At 41.1% G+C, this 16693-nt stretch overlaps 1 protein-coding gene across 3 annotated transcripts in view; it reads left to right on the plus strand.

Moving 5' to 3' along the window:
• The window catches only part of LOC117468507 (protein argonaute-3), a 35490-nt gene that overhangs the window by 1783 nt on the left and 17014 nt on the right, over positions 1-16693 (plus strand). For all 3 annotated transcript variants that reach the window (XM_034112663.1, XM_034112664.1, XM_034112665.1), the window contains exons 2-9: positions 9608-9776; positions 10619-10739; positions 10975-11183; positions 12057-12193; positions 14733-14867; positions 15028-15115; positions 15711-15858; positions 16036-16155. In XM_034112663.1, the coding sequence (XP_033968554.1) occupies positions 9608-9776; positions 10619-10739; positions 10975-11183; positions 12057-12193; positions 14733-14867; positions 15028-15115; positions 15711-15858; positions 16036-16155 (1127 nt within the window). The remainder of the gene's footprint in view (positions 1-9607; positions 9777-10618; positions 10740-10974; positions 11184-12056; positions 12194-14732; positions 14868-15027; positions 15116-15710; positions 15859-16035; positions 16156-16693) is intronic.

The raw sequence follows: 16693 nt of genomic DNA on the forward strand, positions 1-16693 counted from the left end.
GTAACGGAAGCTTTCCACTTATGTGACCATAAACTGAATGCCAGGTACTCTCGATCAGCCAGTGACACATGATACAGCAGGTGGATCTTAAAGCACCCCCTCCTCCTGTAAAGGAGATCCCTCTCTGGTGTCTATTGTCTCATTAGTGTGTCTGCTCTTCTCAGTTGGGACACTTCCAATGTCCGTAGCATAAGGGAACTGAAGGTGTTTTCCCAGAAGCCATGCACCTACTGTTACTAAAGCAGTTATGTGTCAGTGTATGGGCATTGGGCAGGTGTGTGAGTTGCACTTAGTACTCTCTAAACTAGATTACATTTGCTGACATAAGTCTGATCAAAAAGAAGCCCCATATTTGACTTTGCTCTTCCAAGTATAAAGGATGTATTTGACATGGCTTTGTTGGCTGACCCTCCAACACACTGTCGGCTGCAACTGTTTAACAATATTATGGGAGAAGCTTCAACCAAATATAAATGTTATCCCCTAAAGCTACCGTACTTTTGTTTAAAAATAATTCACTGATTACTGAAGTTGTGTAAACTTCGATTATACCCACTATGCTATCACTCACCATTACTGTTTTGTTGTTTGCTTGCATCAAAGTGTTCCACGGGATTTCATATATAGTATAGTTCAAGTCAGTGTTAAATGTGTAAGGAGGAGTGTCTTTGATGCATTCACTTTGGAGGACATTATTGTATTAATACAGTCGGACAGATGCATGTTCTGTTAACTGTGTGGCTTGTCCATGTGGCTCCCTGCAGGGCCTTGACAGTGGGCAATCGCATATCACTAACCACCACAGGCCAACCAGTGAGTCCCATGTCTGGATGAATGATTAAAAGGGGGCCCTCCATTGAGTTGCGTGAGAAAAATGCAAATTGATTGCACAGCCCGCCTAGAAGCAGACAGTCACTCTCTTCCCCTGTAGTATTTCTGAGCAGCAGCACATGTGGCATTAAAACCACAGCTTCTGAGAGCTTAGCAGTAGATATATAATGAGTGAAAGGCTTTCGAGCCTTAAGCAAATGAAATCCATTTTGATGTGCTAACCCTCGGGTATGCCCACAGACTGTTAGTCACTTGATCTTGATGTGATGTTACATTATGGCTGAGTTACAATGCTAGAACAAAAGTAGCTAGAAATGTCAAATAATGGCATTACAGTACGGTCGTATTGTGGGAAAAGGATATAGCTAAAATGTCGATCTATTCTTTTAATTAAATCTTGGTTCTCATCTTCCATTAGAGCAGTATGGATGGGTGACCTGTGACAATGGACTGTACAACAGCCTAGGTTCTTATCATTAGAGCCTTTTTCTGATGAACTTATTATGTTTATTATGAGATGCAGCTTACTGGAAGACAAGATGGCAGATACAGTTCAGCAGCCCCCCGCCTTCACCTGTCACACTACACTTCGTAAGCAGGTGGGATTTGAGTTGTCAGGAGATGACTCAGTTTAGTATTAGTATGGCTTTGCAGTCCATTAACAAAACACTTAAGAGAATGGTTCTTTTTACTGCAGGGTAACACGCTTAGTTTCGGTTTGTTTGTCCCATTGATGTCTTACTCGCGTACTTCGGCTAGTCTCCCTCCCAAATTTTTTGCCCCCTTTTTTCCTCACACTCCCGTGTTTCCCGCTCTTTTTTTTCTGTTACCACCTCCCCCTTTCCCTGCCTTGGTTACTGCCGCTATTTCCCTCTGTGCCTCAGTGGGAAACGTTGCCCTCTCTGTCACTCTGCTTGTAGACCGGTTCTCTGTGGATTTTGTGCAGACAGTGGGGTCCGCTTTAAGGGAGGGCTAAGCACTTGATTTGCAGTCTCTCTCCATAATACTTAGTCCTTTCAAGCAGCCCGTTGACAATAGACAACCCCCATCCTCAACCCCAGCCAACCATAAGGTCTAACCATTGGCATATTGTTGTAGGTTTCTATGGAGAATTCAGTTTGCCGCTGCTCTTTAGGTTCATTGTATTAAAGAGAAACGTACCCTTGCCTTTATTGTACTCCAGACAATGAAATACCCTTCATACTATTATTCACTCTTAGAGTATTTTAATGTGCTATGCTGTTTTCCTTCAGATCACACGTTTGTAATATAGGATCTGGTAAATGTTGGCAATACAATTCTATAAATCAGACATATTATCGTAGATAATGATGTCAATGCATCACAAGTTCAATCATGGGCAGCTCCGATATCATTGGTAAACAAACAGGTTGCCCCCTTTTTTCCTTCCTTGTCTCTCTTGGTGTTAAGGAAGATGTGCATTCTAGTTGCATTGCCACTAAATGTTATTTGCCATTTTTACTTTTAGCATTGACGTTTTGTATTCCAATATGGCGCCAAAATGTAACCTCGGAAAGTGCTGTCTGATTGAACAGATTTGTAATAAATCCTATGGCCCCGTGTGGAGTATATCTGAGGAACTTTTAAAGTCCCTCAGAAAGTCTTTAATTATGAATTGGTGTAGTAGACTAAAAAGAGGCAGCTCTGGCTGACACATGCTGATGTCACAGTGTGTGGCTGACTCCTACCAGTGGGCTGGGTGGAGGGTGGACACAGGGATAGTCAAAGGATGGAGTGAGTGTGTTGGAGTAGAGGGGGATACAGAGGGGTGTGTTGCGGAGGACGAGGAGGAGGAAGAAGGCTGGGTGTTGTGATGTGTCACAGAGATTTGAAGCCAGAGCAGCCAGACCTACCCCTCCTTCTGGTTTTCCTCTTCCTGAGATCTGTTTTTGGGGTACTGCAAAATGGTCATTTGAGGGGGGAGGTTATGGACAGGAAGAGAGGGACTTGGAGGGGGACGTTTTGTCGGGGAGCTCAGTCAGACAGGGGTCTTTCTTGTTATTTAGTCCTGGCAAGGGGAAAGATTTCAAATATCTATTCATTATTCTGAACAGTATTAAAATGAGGATTGTTAAAATATGGTCCAATAGCAACTTCATGTTCTCACGTTTAAAGGACCAGTCATTTCAGCAGTTTTCACCACATAATTAAAGGTATATTGTAAATAATTAAAGAGTTTGACTTAAGAGCTTCTCAGCTGATTGTAATTACATTGGAACCCTGTTTTTACTCCTGTGTTTAGAAGACACTGTTTTAACAGCATCAACATTAAAGCAGAAGGAAACATGCAAGTGTCCTCGTAGTTTTCCTTTTCCAACAATCTACCAAAACATGAATCAGACATACTTTTTGCAGAAAGCAGGTGCACTTTGCCACACAATTAGTACTTAATTTGGCAACACCATCTCATGTCAGGTCTCTCTTGAAAATGAGACCTTGTGTCTCAATGAGATTTTACACCTGTATAAATAAAGGCTAAAAAAAAAAAAATTAAAACTGGATTTATCAAGGACTCGGCAGAGAATCAGACAAAATGTGTAAGAAGCCGAATGCCTTATTTTTAGTCACACATGCAACTAAAGTGAAATAGTAACCTCCATTGTGTTATGGTTGTTAATATAGTGTAGGTAGCAGATTTCTCAAAACATTTAGAATTAAATCTTGCTCATTTCCACTCTTTCTAATTTAACACGTTACAAATGAGATATTCTTGTTAAGATGTTGACACAACAGTTGCTATAATCCAAGTATTACCTTAAGGTAATACCTTGTTTGGCTTCTAGTTAATTTATTAGAGCGCATGTAAACTCTAAGAGTAAAAGCAGTCATCCTTCCCAAGTTAACATAACAACTCAACAACCCCTGGCTCCTGTCCCCTGTTCCACTCAGTTCAGCAAGACTGGAGGACAGAAGGCTCCATTTAACCTGCTTCAGTAAATCTCCTGCTCACTTTAACAGAACCTGTGCTTTATGTGTATCCCTCCATCCTCTACCTGTGTCAGTAAGTCATCATTCCATGTCAGATCAGCTTCTCTTCACAGATCATTCCTAACCCCCTCTAAATCCCCCCACCTACAGAGAGAACATATATCTCCACTTGCTCGTTTCATACAGTCTATCACTCAGGCTCAGGTATTTCCTGAGATGGATTTCAACATTTGTGCATGTTTTTGTGACTGACCAGGCCTCCATCAGCCTGTCAGTGTGTGGCTGGCTGCTTGTGTTTACCTATGACAGAGGTGGCATTGACTCCCACGGGTGCCGGGAAAACTCTCTTTTCTGTTTGATTACGGGAGGGTGGAGTCTGACCATGCGGGGCTTGTATCAGTCCTTCCTCGCCAGCTATCTGTGTACGTCTGTGCATGTCTGTGTGTTTCTAAGTCATGCCCGCTGTGACTGACGCCATTGTGCCTCGCCACTGAGCACTGCTCCTACAGCTCAGACCTCTCTGGATTAGAAACACAACAACTGTATTGTGTGTGAGTGTGTTTGTGTACGGGCCTGTATATGCGTGGACATGAGCACTCGTTAACATCGTGGACATGGGGGGGGGGGGGGGGATGCAGGCACTGGATGTCAGCCTGACTTTTCTCACTATCCAGCAGCTCTGGCTCTCGGCCCACTGTGTACAGTGTGACTGTGTTGTGTTGCAAAGCTGCAGAGTTGAACGAGTTCACATTGCTGAGATGTTTCTCCATGCTAAGAAAGGCAACACAATTATTGGTGTGTTGTGAAGCCGAATGTTTATTTATTCCATGTGCACAATTGAGGTGTCTCACTTGAATGGGATAAGTCAGCTTTGTTTAATTATTAAATTCAACCCTTGTGCTCGCCACACATTATCCATTGAAACCACTGATGCAGCTAATTTGATGTTACTGGCTGATGGATTGGTCCTCATATAACTTATACATAGTGTTAAGTGTTAGAGAAGAGAATGAGACTGAATGAAACTCACTTACTTCCTTTAAATGTACAATTATATGAAGCTGCATCTGGATACATTTGAACCAATTCAGATCCATACCGACACTGATGCTTATTATGAATAGGCTACAGAGATGTAATGGCACAGACAAACATTCTAAAGCAAACTGAAGCTGTGTGTTTAGCAAATGAAATAGCACGAGTGTTTTGAGCATATTGGGCATACTGTTGGACAGCATGAAGGTGGATTATATTGCAGGACTCATAGGAGTGGTTTGAGAAGTTTCTATGGGTGTTTTGTTACTGTATTACTGCAGTTAAACCATGTTGCTATTGGAGTACAGTGTACGGGACATACATTCAAACTGACCGCAGCCCAGCGTCTGTTCTCTGAAAGAAGAAACTAGCAACATTTAAGAGCCACCTTTCACGCTCACAGGATTAAAGCATAATAAACCCATAGTTTTACTTGGTATATCCCTATAAAGTTTGTATAATATTGGCAACATTCAAATATTTCATTTTATTACATGCTATCTATCATCATTAAGACATATATGGAATTAACTATAAATATTTTGGCCACATTGCTAGTCTGACTCTGCTTACATATCTCAAACTTACAAACTAACTAACTGTACTAGTTGTACTAGTACTAGGGCTGCTCGATTATGGCAAAAATCATAATATTTGGGTCAATAATTGATATCACGATTATTAAAAACGATTATCTATTTACTTTGAAAACATCAATTTATTGGAGAATTTTTTTTTGAACAGTATGTTTTGAACAGTTGATTACCCTGAACATTAAGTATAATTCAACTGAAAAAAAAAAAAAAAAGTAATTAAAAAAAAAAAAAAAAAAAAAAAAAAGTAGTAATAATAATAATAATAATAATAATAATAATAATAATAATAATAAAAAAATTATCGTTTTATTTAGATTACGTTGTTTTCGTAATCGTTGCAAGCCATAATCGTAATTGCGATTTAAAATACGATTAATTGAGCACTGAGCAGCCCTAACTAGTACTAACTGTATTCCCCTTTATTGCTGGTGGCAGCAGGTAAATATAGGACCTACTTACTCAAACTGTAAAGGCTTTGGACTCTCCCACTGAATCCCCCCTCTCTGACCCCCTAGCTCTTGCCCATGGAGAACGCATTTGTTATGTCTGTTTGAGGAGGGAACAGAGCAAGACAGTTTCCAAGAAGTTCAGATAAGAGGGAGGTATCTGATTTGTTGCTCGATGATCAGCATCCGATTGGCTATTCAGAAAAAGCTGCAGAACACATCTGTGTGACATGCATAGTTCATCTTAATATCACAGCCTGTTCCCTGCCCATTTGTACGACATTGAAGTGATCACAGATTGGTCTGTAGTACAAACAGGCACTTTGTTTATGTAGCCTTGGAGCTTGTGGTGTTTCAGGAATAATTCATTTGTCGGAATGTGAACATTTAAAGCAGTTTGATACAAAGTCATAGTGCATCTAAACATTTCTGTAGGTCTCTGTGTTGTGGTTTGATACAGAAACAAAAGCAAATGTGGAGGTGTTTTTTCTCACTGTAAGACCCTGTTATTGCTACTGTACTTCATCCACTACTGAATCTAGAAGCATGGACTCACTTCGTGGTGGCTCTGTGACTCATGCTGAATGCTAGCCAGTTGTGAGAGGCAGATGAAAGATGGAAAACACCAACCCTGCCCACTCTGTAATCCTGCCACTCCCTGCTATCCTCCTCCTACTTATCCACTTCTCTAGGATCTTCAGAAAATGAAGTGCTCTCAGAACCAGAGAACCATCTTGAAGTTTTTTATCAAGGGCCTTCTGAGTGAGCCTTAGGGGGAATGAATTAGGAGAGATCACAATCTGTGGTAGACAAGTTTATTTCTGGCTTAATAAAGATTTACCAGAATATCTGTCTTTCTTCTTTTTGTCACTGTGTGTGCGTGAAATGAGGCTTACCTCACTAGTTTCACTGAGGGCCCCATTGGAATTACCATTACAAAAGTTTGTGTGCACTTAGTTCAGTGTGAGAGGGACAGCCGTGGCAGGAATTCCAGACTTCCCTCTCTTTTTCCCCATTTTATCCCAGCAAGTTATTTCAAACACGAGGCCTGCACCCTCCAACAACCCCGTTAGCCTCCGCTCCACAGCCCACCATTGGAGAAACTGAAAAAAGAGTCGGGCAGAGAGTAAACACTTCCAAAGCCGGACTGTAAACAACAGTGTTGCTCATGTTTTCTGCTTTTACCTCACAGAAGGTTTCTGTTCTGTTTGGGGTGGTTTTTTATGAGCTTCCCCCTCAGCAGAGCCCTTAACCCCAACATCACCCACACATGTGAGTCTATGAGTCAAATCGGTGATGAATCATGACTCTCATTTATCAATGACACATTTGGGCTAGTCTTTTAGTCGAGAATAGAGAATGGCAGGCCCACGGCTGAAAAGAAAGGAGACAAAAAAAGAACACCATGGTAGCTGGAACTTCCAACTTGAAAGTAGGCTTAAAAATAAACATTTGCCAGGCAATAACATGAGTTTCATCTAAGGTTTTGTGTTAAAAAACGATATCTAAATGCTTTATATCATCCAAACAGAGTATTGGCACGTCAGAATAGTCATTTTCCTTCTTTAAGTGTGAAGTGGAAGGCAAGCCTCAGCAGCCATATAAATAGCTCTGACATGAGAGGGCCACATTACAGAACTCACTGTTTCTGGATCAAAGTGACTCATGTCTGACACATCTTATGGTCTGTGTGCATCTGCAGTAAATCCGTTTTTTTCTTCAAATATGCAAACTGAGTAGGTATATTTTCTGTTGTGAGCAGCACTACACAGTAGGGATAATGTGTTCTCATGCTTAGAGCCCATACTTTGCGTCTTTGTTGTTCAATCTTTTTGAAGTATTACCCCTCAAAGCTGCATTGTGTTGTGTTTACTTAAAGGGGACCTATCATGCAAAATGCACTTTGTGATGTCTTTTATACATAAATATGTGTCCCCGGTGCGTCGGGGAACTCACGCAGCATCAGAAAATAAACCCTCTCTCTTTTCCTCCGTACCCAAATCTTTTAAAAACGGGGGTACAACGAGCGGATACAGATTTGCGGACCTACAGAAAGTTGCTATCAGAAACAATGCCTGACGTGTTTTGGACATAATCTCGTCTTTGTTTACATTAGCGAGCCTCGCTAACACTCGGAGCTAACCTGTACTGTAGAGCACATGTGTTTTTAAAAAGCAGGCAATATAAAAAAGGAACTCACCTTGTGATAAACCTGCAAGAGAAAAGGCATTTGAGCTCCATACTATTTCAGAAATCATCCTTGACGTTGATTAAACAGGATGGCGTTTTATCACAACCGAATTTAACTTTATCTCCGGTAGAATTCTGATCAGGCATTAGCTCCGCCTCCTCTTCTTTTGTTTTTCAAGCTAAGGATCCAAAATCTGAGTTTCTCTAACGGGGCTTCAAAAGAGGGGTTTGAGCAGTATGAGGCATGGCTACAATGGGTGATCTGTTTGGGATTTTGAAAAAAATACTTCACAGACATGTTTTATATAGGTATGGCCCTACAATATATATTTAAAATATAGCATGATAGGTCCACTTTAATTTAGATGATAGGGCCTACAATAGATGGATTTGTGTACAAAAATGAAGTGACAGTTGTGTTGCTGAGTTTTGTGAACGGCATTCATGCGGGATGACTTGAAGTACTTACACAAAGGATTTCTGTATTTCTGTAGAGATTCGAGGCCTATAATTTGTACTTATCAGCCTTTTGTTCGTTTTTCCCGTTATTTTATTTCTTGGAGAAGGAAAATAGTTTAGTTGTATATTACAAAGAATCAATTTTCCTTGGTTAAACCACACTACACAGTCAGGGGTAAACACATGTCATCCTTTATTGGTCTATTGTAGAACTATTCTCAAAGAAAGTGGTTTGTAGTTTATTTTTCAAGGTTGATAATTATGCCATAATTTGTGCTTGCTGGTCCTCAATTACAGCAAATGGTTAACATAGAGGTTGCATTATCTGAAATGTGAGTCATTTTCATATCTGTCATCTAACAAGGCCTCTTTGTTTTTGTTCCACCACAGTGATATTAAAGGTTTTTAGTTGTAATTATCTCTGAAAAGTCACATTTTTGGCCTTTTATCATTTTAACGTGACACTGATAATGGTAGGTATTTTGAATTGCAGGATGGCTGTCATCACATTTGATTCGTCTTTTATCATTAATGCATTTTATCACAATCAAAGCTGCTTCATTAACCAATCAATGTACCTCCTGATACAGACGCTGCACATATGGCGTATATGCGTTTTTTGTAATATGTGTTATGTCCATGTGCCTAACAGTTTGTGCACCATAAACTCTCATGCTTATGTAGTCTTACGTGTGGGAAATTACAGTTTCATTGAAAGTTTATTAATTGTGCAATCTCCACCATTAAGCACCTTTTACCTTGTTACAGTGTGTGTGGTTTTAACCATCTAATGCTTTTTAAATCACTACATCTGGTTTCCCTTTTTTTGTCTATCAAGCCCAACAAATAATATTTGTTCCTTTTAAATAGTACATGTTCCTTTTAAGCATCCTGTTTAATTCTGGGAAGTTAAATAATTTATATTAAACTTTGAGTTTCAGAAGTAATGTACATTTAAATATACAAACTGATAAAGATGGTTATCTGTTATGAGCCACTGTCAATGTTGGGAATCCTGCTCACTGTACATACATTTAGCAAATCCTCTGATCTAAAAACTGTTTCCTTTTCACTTATCCTCCACCCTTTGTTCTCCTCCAGCCGTTGGGGCCCAGTCCCTGTTCGCCATGCCTCGGCGGCCTGGCTTTGGCACCATGGGGAAGCCCATCAAGCTGCTGGCCAACTGCTTCCAGGTGGATATCCCCAAGATGGATGTCTACCTCTACGAGGTGGACATCACACCTGACAAGTGCCCCCGGAGAGTCAACAGGTAGGCTGGAATCATATATTTTAAAGTTTTCCTACACCTTTCTCCGATACAATATTTACATTTAGAAACTATTACATTATATCCAATTAGAGCATGTGCAAACAGTGAGTACACAGCGTCTTTCCAAAAGGAAAATGGCTGTTGATGGACACATGAATATTGTTTGGGTTGAATCTGTGACCTTTGATTAAAAAATCCCAGTAATGATTTGTTTAATAATCTTTAATTTGACAGTTTAAACATGTAATAGTTTTACTGCCAACCATATGCAGGGTGTCCGCGGGGTCTTAACAAGTATTCAAAGTTGATAAATCAATTTAGCGAAGATTAAGGCTATTAAAAAGTATTAAAATGCATTTTCCAAGGTATTACATTTTGTAGCTTGTTTTCAATAAGTATATAAATTGTCCAAAGAGGTTGTATTCTACAGTTTGCCTGAATGTAATTATTGCGTAGGTGTGTAGTGTGATTCTGTGTAGTTTATTTATGGCATCCCGTTGGATTTGACGTCATCTGAACAGGACATCGCACGCTCACTGCTTGATAGCGCGCAAAGGTCCGTTTACGCCGGTTGTTAAACAACATCGTTATGGGGAAATGCAAGTTTGCGTCCAAATGGTTGGAAGATAAGGAGGAAGGACAATCAATACTGAATATAGTAAATGTGAGGTAAAGTGTGTCGCCAATGTAACCGGTTAAAACTCAAAGTGACGATGAGGTCTTAAAATGTATGGAAAGGGTCTTAAAAAAGGTCTTAAAAGGTATTACATTTGACTTCAGGATTCCTGCATATACCCTGGTATGACTAACGATCACTTTGTGTGTGTGTGTGTGTTTTGCAGGGAGGTGGTCGACTCAATGGTAAAGCACTTTAAGGTGACAATCTTTGGGGATCGCAGGCCAGTCTATGATGGAAAGAGGAGCCTGTACACAGCCAACCCACTGCCTGTGGCTCCTGCAGGGGTGAGCTGGAAAAAAGTCACACAAAAATGTCTTTTCAGTACAAGCTGAATGTAAACCATATGTGTTATCAAGTGTACTATCACCATTTATTGAATCAAAACAAACCTGCAGTATATCACACGATATACAACACGAAACACACATACACATCTTTCACAGACACTGCTTTTGTTCACCAAATGTACCGCCTTACCTCACCTTCTTTGTGTCGTCTCACCCTCTCCCCTCCTCTCAGGTGGACCTGGATGTCACTCTACCAGGTGAGGGAGGCAAAGATCGCCCCTTCAAAGTTTCCATCAAGTTTGCGTCTCTGGTCAGCTGGCACATGCTCCACGAGGTGCTGACCGGCCGCTGCATGCCTGAGCCCCTGGAGCTTGACAAGCCCATCAGCACCAACCCGGTGCACGCAGTCGACGTGGTGCTGCGACACCTGCCCTCCATGAAGTGAGCTGTTTTACTCTATCTATGTTTTCATAAAGGTTAAGACTCATAGGTTAACTCTTGTAATGACAGCTACACGCCTAAATAGACCTTTCTTTGTAAAGTAATTGTGAGATCATGTTAAAGAATTTTAACAGAACCAGTCCAAGAAAACTGTCCGTTTATCCTTCCCTGATCTCTCCACCTTCCTTTTCAGTCAGCAAACATAAAGTCAAAGATAGAGAGCACATTGTAAAACCTGATCCCTCTGATATTCGTTGTACATACTATATATTTGTTTTGTCATAGCGGCACCAATATCAGCACTGTGATCCCAACGGAAATCAAACCTAGCTTATACGGGTTCTCACGAAGCGCCATTTCTGACCTCGTACCGTCTTCCACTCGATATCACTTTCCTAAGCCCCAGCAAGAGCACGGTTGAACCCGATATCATCAGCACTTTAATGAAAGTCTTTTTCAGAGCATTATTAAAAAGTGGTTATAGCGACACCTTTCATTTAGCCCTGCTCTCGGACGTTATTGCTTTGCAATGGCATCAGGACACATTGTAAGTCCAGGATTCGACAAGAATAATGTAGCCCCTGTATCTTTATTAATGTCTCTCCTGGGCAGAGTAATAGGAGGTGGAGGGGTCCAGGCAGTGTCTCCACCTCTCATTTCACTCATGTAGTTTCAGGCCATATTGAAAAGCAGCTGAATGTCTCACCGTTTAAACACATATTGACCTACATTCACAATTCAGGATGTTTGAACTAATCTTACATTTCCTGTCTCCTTTCACTCGCCCTGCCCCATATTCCTTTTGTGTCCTTTTTTCACATTATTTTCTATCTCTTTTCCCTTTGCTTATGATTGATATTTTTCTCCATCCAGGTACACTCCGGTTGGTCGCTCCTTCTTCTCGGCTCCTGAGGGCTATGACCATCCCCTGGGAGGTGGGAGGGAGGTTTGGTTTGGTTTCCATCAATCTGTGCGCCCTGCCATGTGGAAGATGATGCTTAACATTGATGGTGAGAACCAAATTCCACCTTGCATTAATGTTGCTCTGCCGGCCTACAATATTGCCTGATAGCTATAAACAAGACTTGAAAAACAAAAGCTTTCTGCCTACAGCAAATAAATAAAATATAAAAACAAATTCACTTTATTTTCTTTGTAATCCAATCTTTGTTTAAAAACGATTTATTCTCTTGTAGAGCCACACAGAGAGAGCTTTCTCTGCTCCCCTTTCAAAGCTTTGGAAATGAAATTTTAATCATTTAACAGATGGATTAGAATGCCATGGAGCCTCAAGGATACAGGCTATTTATTTATTAAAGATTTACGCATACACAATTAACTTTCAGTGATGTTATGTTTGAAAATATTGAACATAATTCTAACGTAACAATATTAAACTTAATAGAAAATAGAAGGCTATTTCTATTGAAATGAATGAGGTGATCATGCTTTTTCTTCACCAGGCCGGCTAAGGTGCTGTGCCAGGGAACTCAATCACTTTTTTATGAAGCAGCTCATCTATGGGCATACAGTACTACTAAATATATATCAAAAATCTACCTTCATTTGCATTGTCTGTAAAGGCTGTTGAACAACTTTAGCTTGACATGATAATGGCATTGCTCCATCCCTGACATCACATGTTTTTTAGTTGACCAATATGTTCGAAAAGAGACAATTTAGCTTGCTGAGAAATGTTTTGGAAAACAAATGGAAAAGTAAAAGATTTAATTTGATAATTGGCTTTAGTGCTGGGGTATTTAGTTAGTAGCAATGCTGTGTTTGATGACCTGGAATAGTGAGCTAGAATTTCAATCCGTTATTATGTTTGAAAATAAGTGGCAAAAAGGGCAAATGGAGAGTATGTTTTGCCATAAGCACACTGCAGGAGGTTGTTGGACAGTCTCTGCTGACAAGAGAGATGGTCTGTGTGAGAGCAACTTGGAGGGAGGTGGGTTGTTGCTTGGATGGGAACTGACTAGTCGGTTGCTTTGGAGACTGTGTGTGTGTGTGTGTGTGTGTGTGTGTGTGTGTGTGTGTGTGTGTGTGTGTGTGTGTGTGTGTGTGTGTGTGTGTGTGTGTGTGTGTGTGTGTGTGTGTGTGTGTGTGTGTGTGTGTGTGTGTGTGTGTGTGTGTGTGTGTGTGTGTGTGTGTGTGTGTGTGTGTGTGTGTGTGTGTGTGTGTGTGTGTGTGTGTGTGTATGTGTGTGTGTGTGTGTGTGTGTGTGTGTGTGATGTGTGTGTGTGTGTGTGTGTGTGTGTGTGTGTGTGTGTGTGTGTGTGTGTGGTGTGTGTGTGTGTGTGTGTGTGGTGTGTGTGTGTGTGTGTGTTGTGTGTGTGTGTGTGTGTGTGTGTGTGGTGTGTGTGTGTGTGTGTGTGTGTGTGTGTGTGTGTGTGTGTGTGTGGTGTGTGTGTGTGTGTGTGTGTGTGTGTGTGTGTGTGTGTGCTGGTCAGGAGGGCAGCTGTTGTGTAGCATTTCCTTGGGACAGCTTTTGTTTTGCTCAAAGTCTTTGAAGCCTCTGTCTCTATTTGAATTTTTCCCTCTTATTTCCTCTTTGTCTCATTTTCCCGCCCTGTCATCCCTCGAAATCAGTTGGTCGGCTGCTCCAGTCTGTTGTCTGCTCTCCAGCAACAAACTAGAACTCAAAGTGGTTTTCTGGAACTGCAATGCAAGCCATGACGCCTATTTAATGTGCACTAACAAACACTGCTTCCCACGCTTAGCTTCAGAGGTGATCAAAAGCGCATATAATTGTTATATACCTTTTTCCATTTTAACTTTTGCAAGAATAACTCATTCAAATTCGAACACTGAAATAAAATCACAATGCGTGGAAAGGACAATCATCTGCCTCAAGGATGTGCGCTTGCAGTGCTTTCATCAAACACCACGTCAAAGAGATGTCTTGCGTCACAACAAGGCAGCCACATTATTGGTCAACAACAGCACCACTCTCTCTTAACTGCTACATTTTGGATTTCTTTTGATCATGCTGTTAGTTATGTCATACAGTACCTTTCCCCCGGGATTTAGATTTCTCTCTGATGTCTTGCTTTTCCGCCTCGCCTATCATATCACATTTTTTTCCGTGCCTCAGTTTTTCCATTTATTAAGAGATAGTATTTTGTCAGAACAAAGGGAGCCCGTCTATTTGAGAATTGCTGAATCTACACACAGATTTTGTGCTGCATGAACTGCACTTCCTGTGTTCAATGAATTTATTTAACATGGTGGGCTGATTACACAAACACTGTGATGGGCCTCTTAATGAGCTTCATAATAATTGCAGATTCAAGATGATATGCATCCCACTGTGACGAATTGCTTGGTTTTCAAGCTTTTACTTTGTTACTCGAAGCTGTGTTTCGAGTTTGTTTTGATAAAATGTAGGCTTTTTAAAGCTAAGAGTAATAAACGGTTAAAGTGTTTTCGGCAGTGGTTAGGTCAACTTTTACTTTCCCGCTAACCTACAATGTTGGACAGTTATTTTTTGCTAAATCAAATAACAACAAATAAATGACTGTTGTCTCTATTTTTTTTTATTTACAGTGTCCGCCACCGCCTTCTACAAGGCTCAGCCAGTCATCCAGTTCATGTGTGAAGTGCTGGACATCCACAACATAGACGAGCAGCCTCGCCCTCTCACAGACTCGCACCGGGTCAAATTCACCAAAGAAATTAAAGGTAAGTGTAAAATGTGTCTGCATGAATTGTATAAAAGTGCATTACTTGTGTGTGGGGTAGAGATGGAGAGTTTGAGCGAAAACAGAGACAGCACATGTCGCAGCCAATCGCAAAGAAACACCTTCCTAATGCTACTCAAACACTTTGTGATATTCACTAGGTCTGAAGGTGGAGGTGACGCACTGTGGAACCATGCGGAGGAAGTACCGCGTCTGCAACGTGACCCGTCGGCCTGCTAGCCATCAAACGTGAGTCAGTCTCCGGGTGGGCGAGGGAACGGCTCTGGGCGGAGTGTGTGGATGGGATGGGGCCGGGGTGCACACACACACACACACACACACACACACACACACACACTCCACAGAGGATGCGATCACAAATTCATCACCAAATAAACCATTAACTGCTGACTCATCTTACAACAATGCGGTTAATCTTAGTCATCCAAGAGTGAAGCAGCTGCTGTGTGCGGCTGCTGACCTTCAGTGAGTCTTAACAACCCTGAGTATTATACCTCGCTGTGTGTTATCCTTTAAATGCTGTTGCGTCACTGTATTGCCATCAGAAAGGATGCATTTATAGCAAACAGGTCTCTCTTAATCACTGCTTACCTTACATGGTGTTGTTTGTTCAACATGTCAGGCAAACAAGTGACAATTGAAGGTTTTTACTAACTTTAGCTTGATATATTCTCCATCAATTCATTACAAATATTGCAGCTTCAAGTTCAACTAATAACTATGAGTGGGCACCCTAATTGTACTATATATTTAATAATAAATCTGATCCAGTTGCCCTCGTCTCTGGTGTAGGTTTTGACCCGAGTTGCTCTTTTCTCTGCAGGTTCCCTCTACAGTTGGAAAACGGTCAGACTGTAGAGCGCACTGTAGCCCAGTACTTCAGGGAGAAGTACAGCCTGCAGCTCAAGTACCCACATTTGCCCTGTCTACAAGTGGGCCAGGAGCAGAAGCACACCTACCTGCCCCTGGAGGTGAGAGAAAAATATTTGCTATTCTTCGTTTTTATGGGTTTCATTCAGGTATGCCTGGGAGCTGGGTATCATTCAGCTTAATGAACAAGATGCACATACATACAAAGCTTAAGCATTTCTAGACGGTCTTTTGCTGGCTTTATAATACCTAAAATGATATTCCCCTATTCTTTGTAGGTGTGTAACATTGTAGCAGGTCAACGTTGCATCAAGAAGCTGACCGATAATCAGACCTCCACGATGATCAAAGCCACGGCTCGCTCTGCGCCCGACAGACAGGAGGAGATCAGCAGGCTAGTGAGTATCCCTCCACACCATGACACCCTGTTTGAAGACTGAAACACATGTGTAAGTAGCAGTGTAGAACTTTAGGAAACATTCAGCTAATACTGTAGGAAAGTTAAGATGGGAGAGCTGGTTTTCACACTTATTTAAAGGCTAAATTGTCTTTCTCAATGAGCGGAGAATTGCAAAAATGTGTATGATTAAGATAGTTACCAATATGTTTTGTAACACAAAAACAAATAGCGTTTTATAAAGTCCAATTTTCCCACTAAAATGTTTCTAGTGGGCAGAAAATCTTCTTCTCCTGTACAGTGCGCTGATCATACACCAATATTCAAGAAGTTTAGGTTAAGGTTATAGTGCCTATGGTGGAAAGTATAATCCATTGTTGGTTCAGACACAGACACAGCCAGAGACAAAACACTGCCTGGATGACTGCTGCGTTGCTAAGCTTGTTATCACTTGGTTGCCATGCTGCTCATCTTGATGTCAAATGACTTGTTTTGTAATCACCTCTTCCAGATTCTCATTTTATATTGTTAACAGAGGC

Source organism: Trematomus bernacchii, unplaced genomic scaffold (assembly GCF_902827165.1).
Source record: "Trematomus bernacchii unplaced genomic scaffold, fTreBer1.1, whole genome shotgun sequence".
In the NCBI taxonomy this organism is placed as follows: domain Eukaryota; kingdom Metazoa; phylum Chordata; class Actinopteri; order Perciformes; family Nototheniidae; genus Trematomus; species Trematomus bernacchii.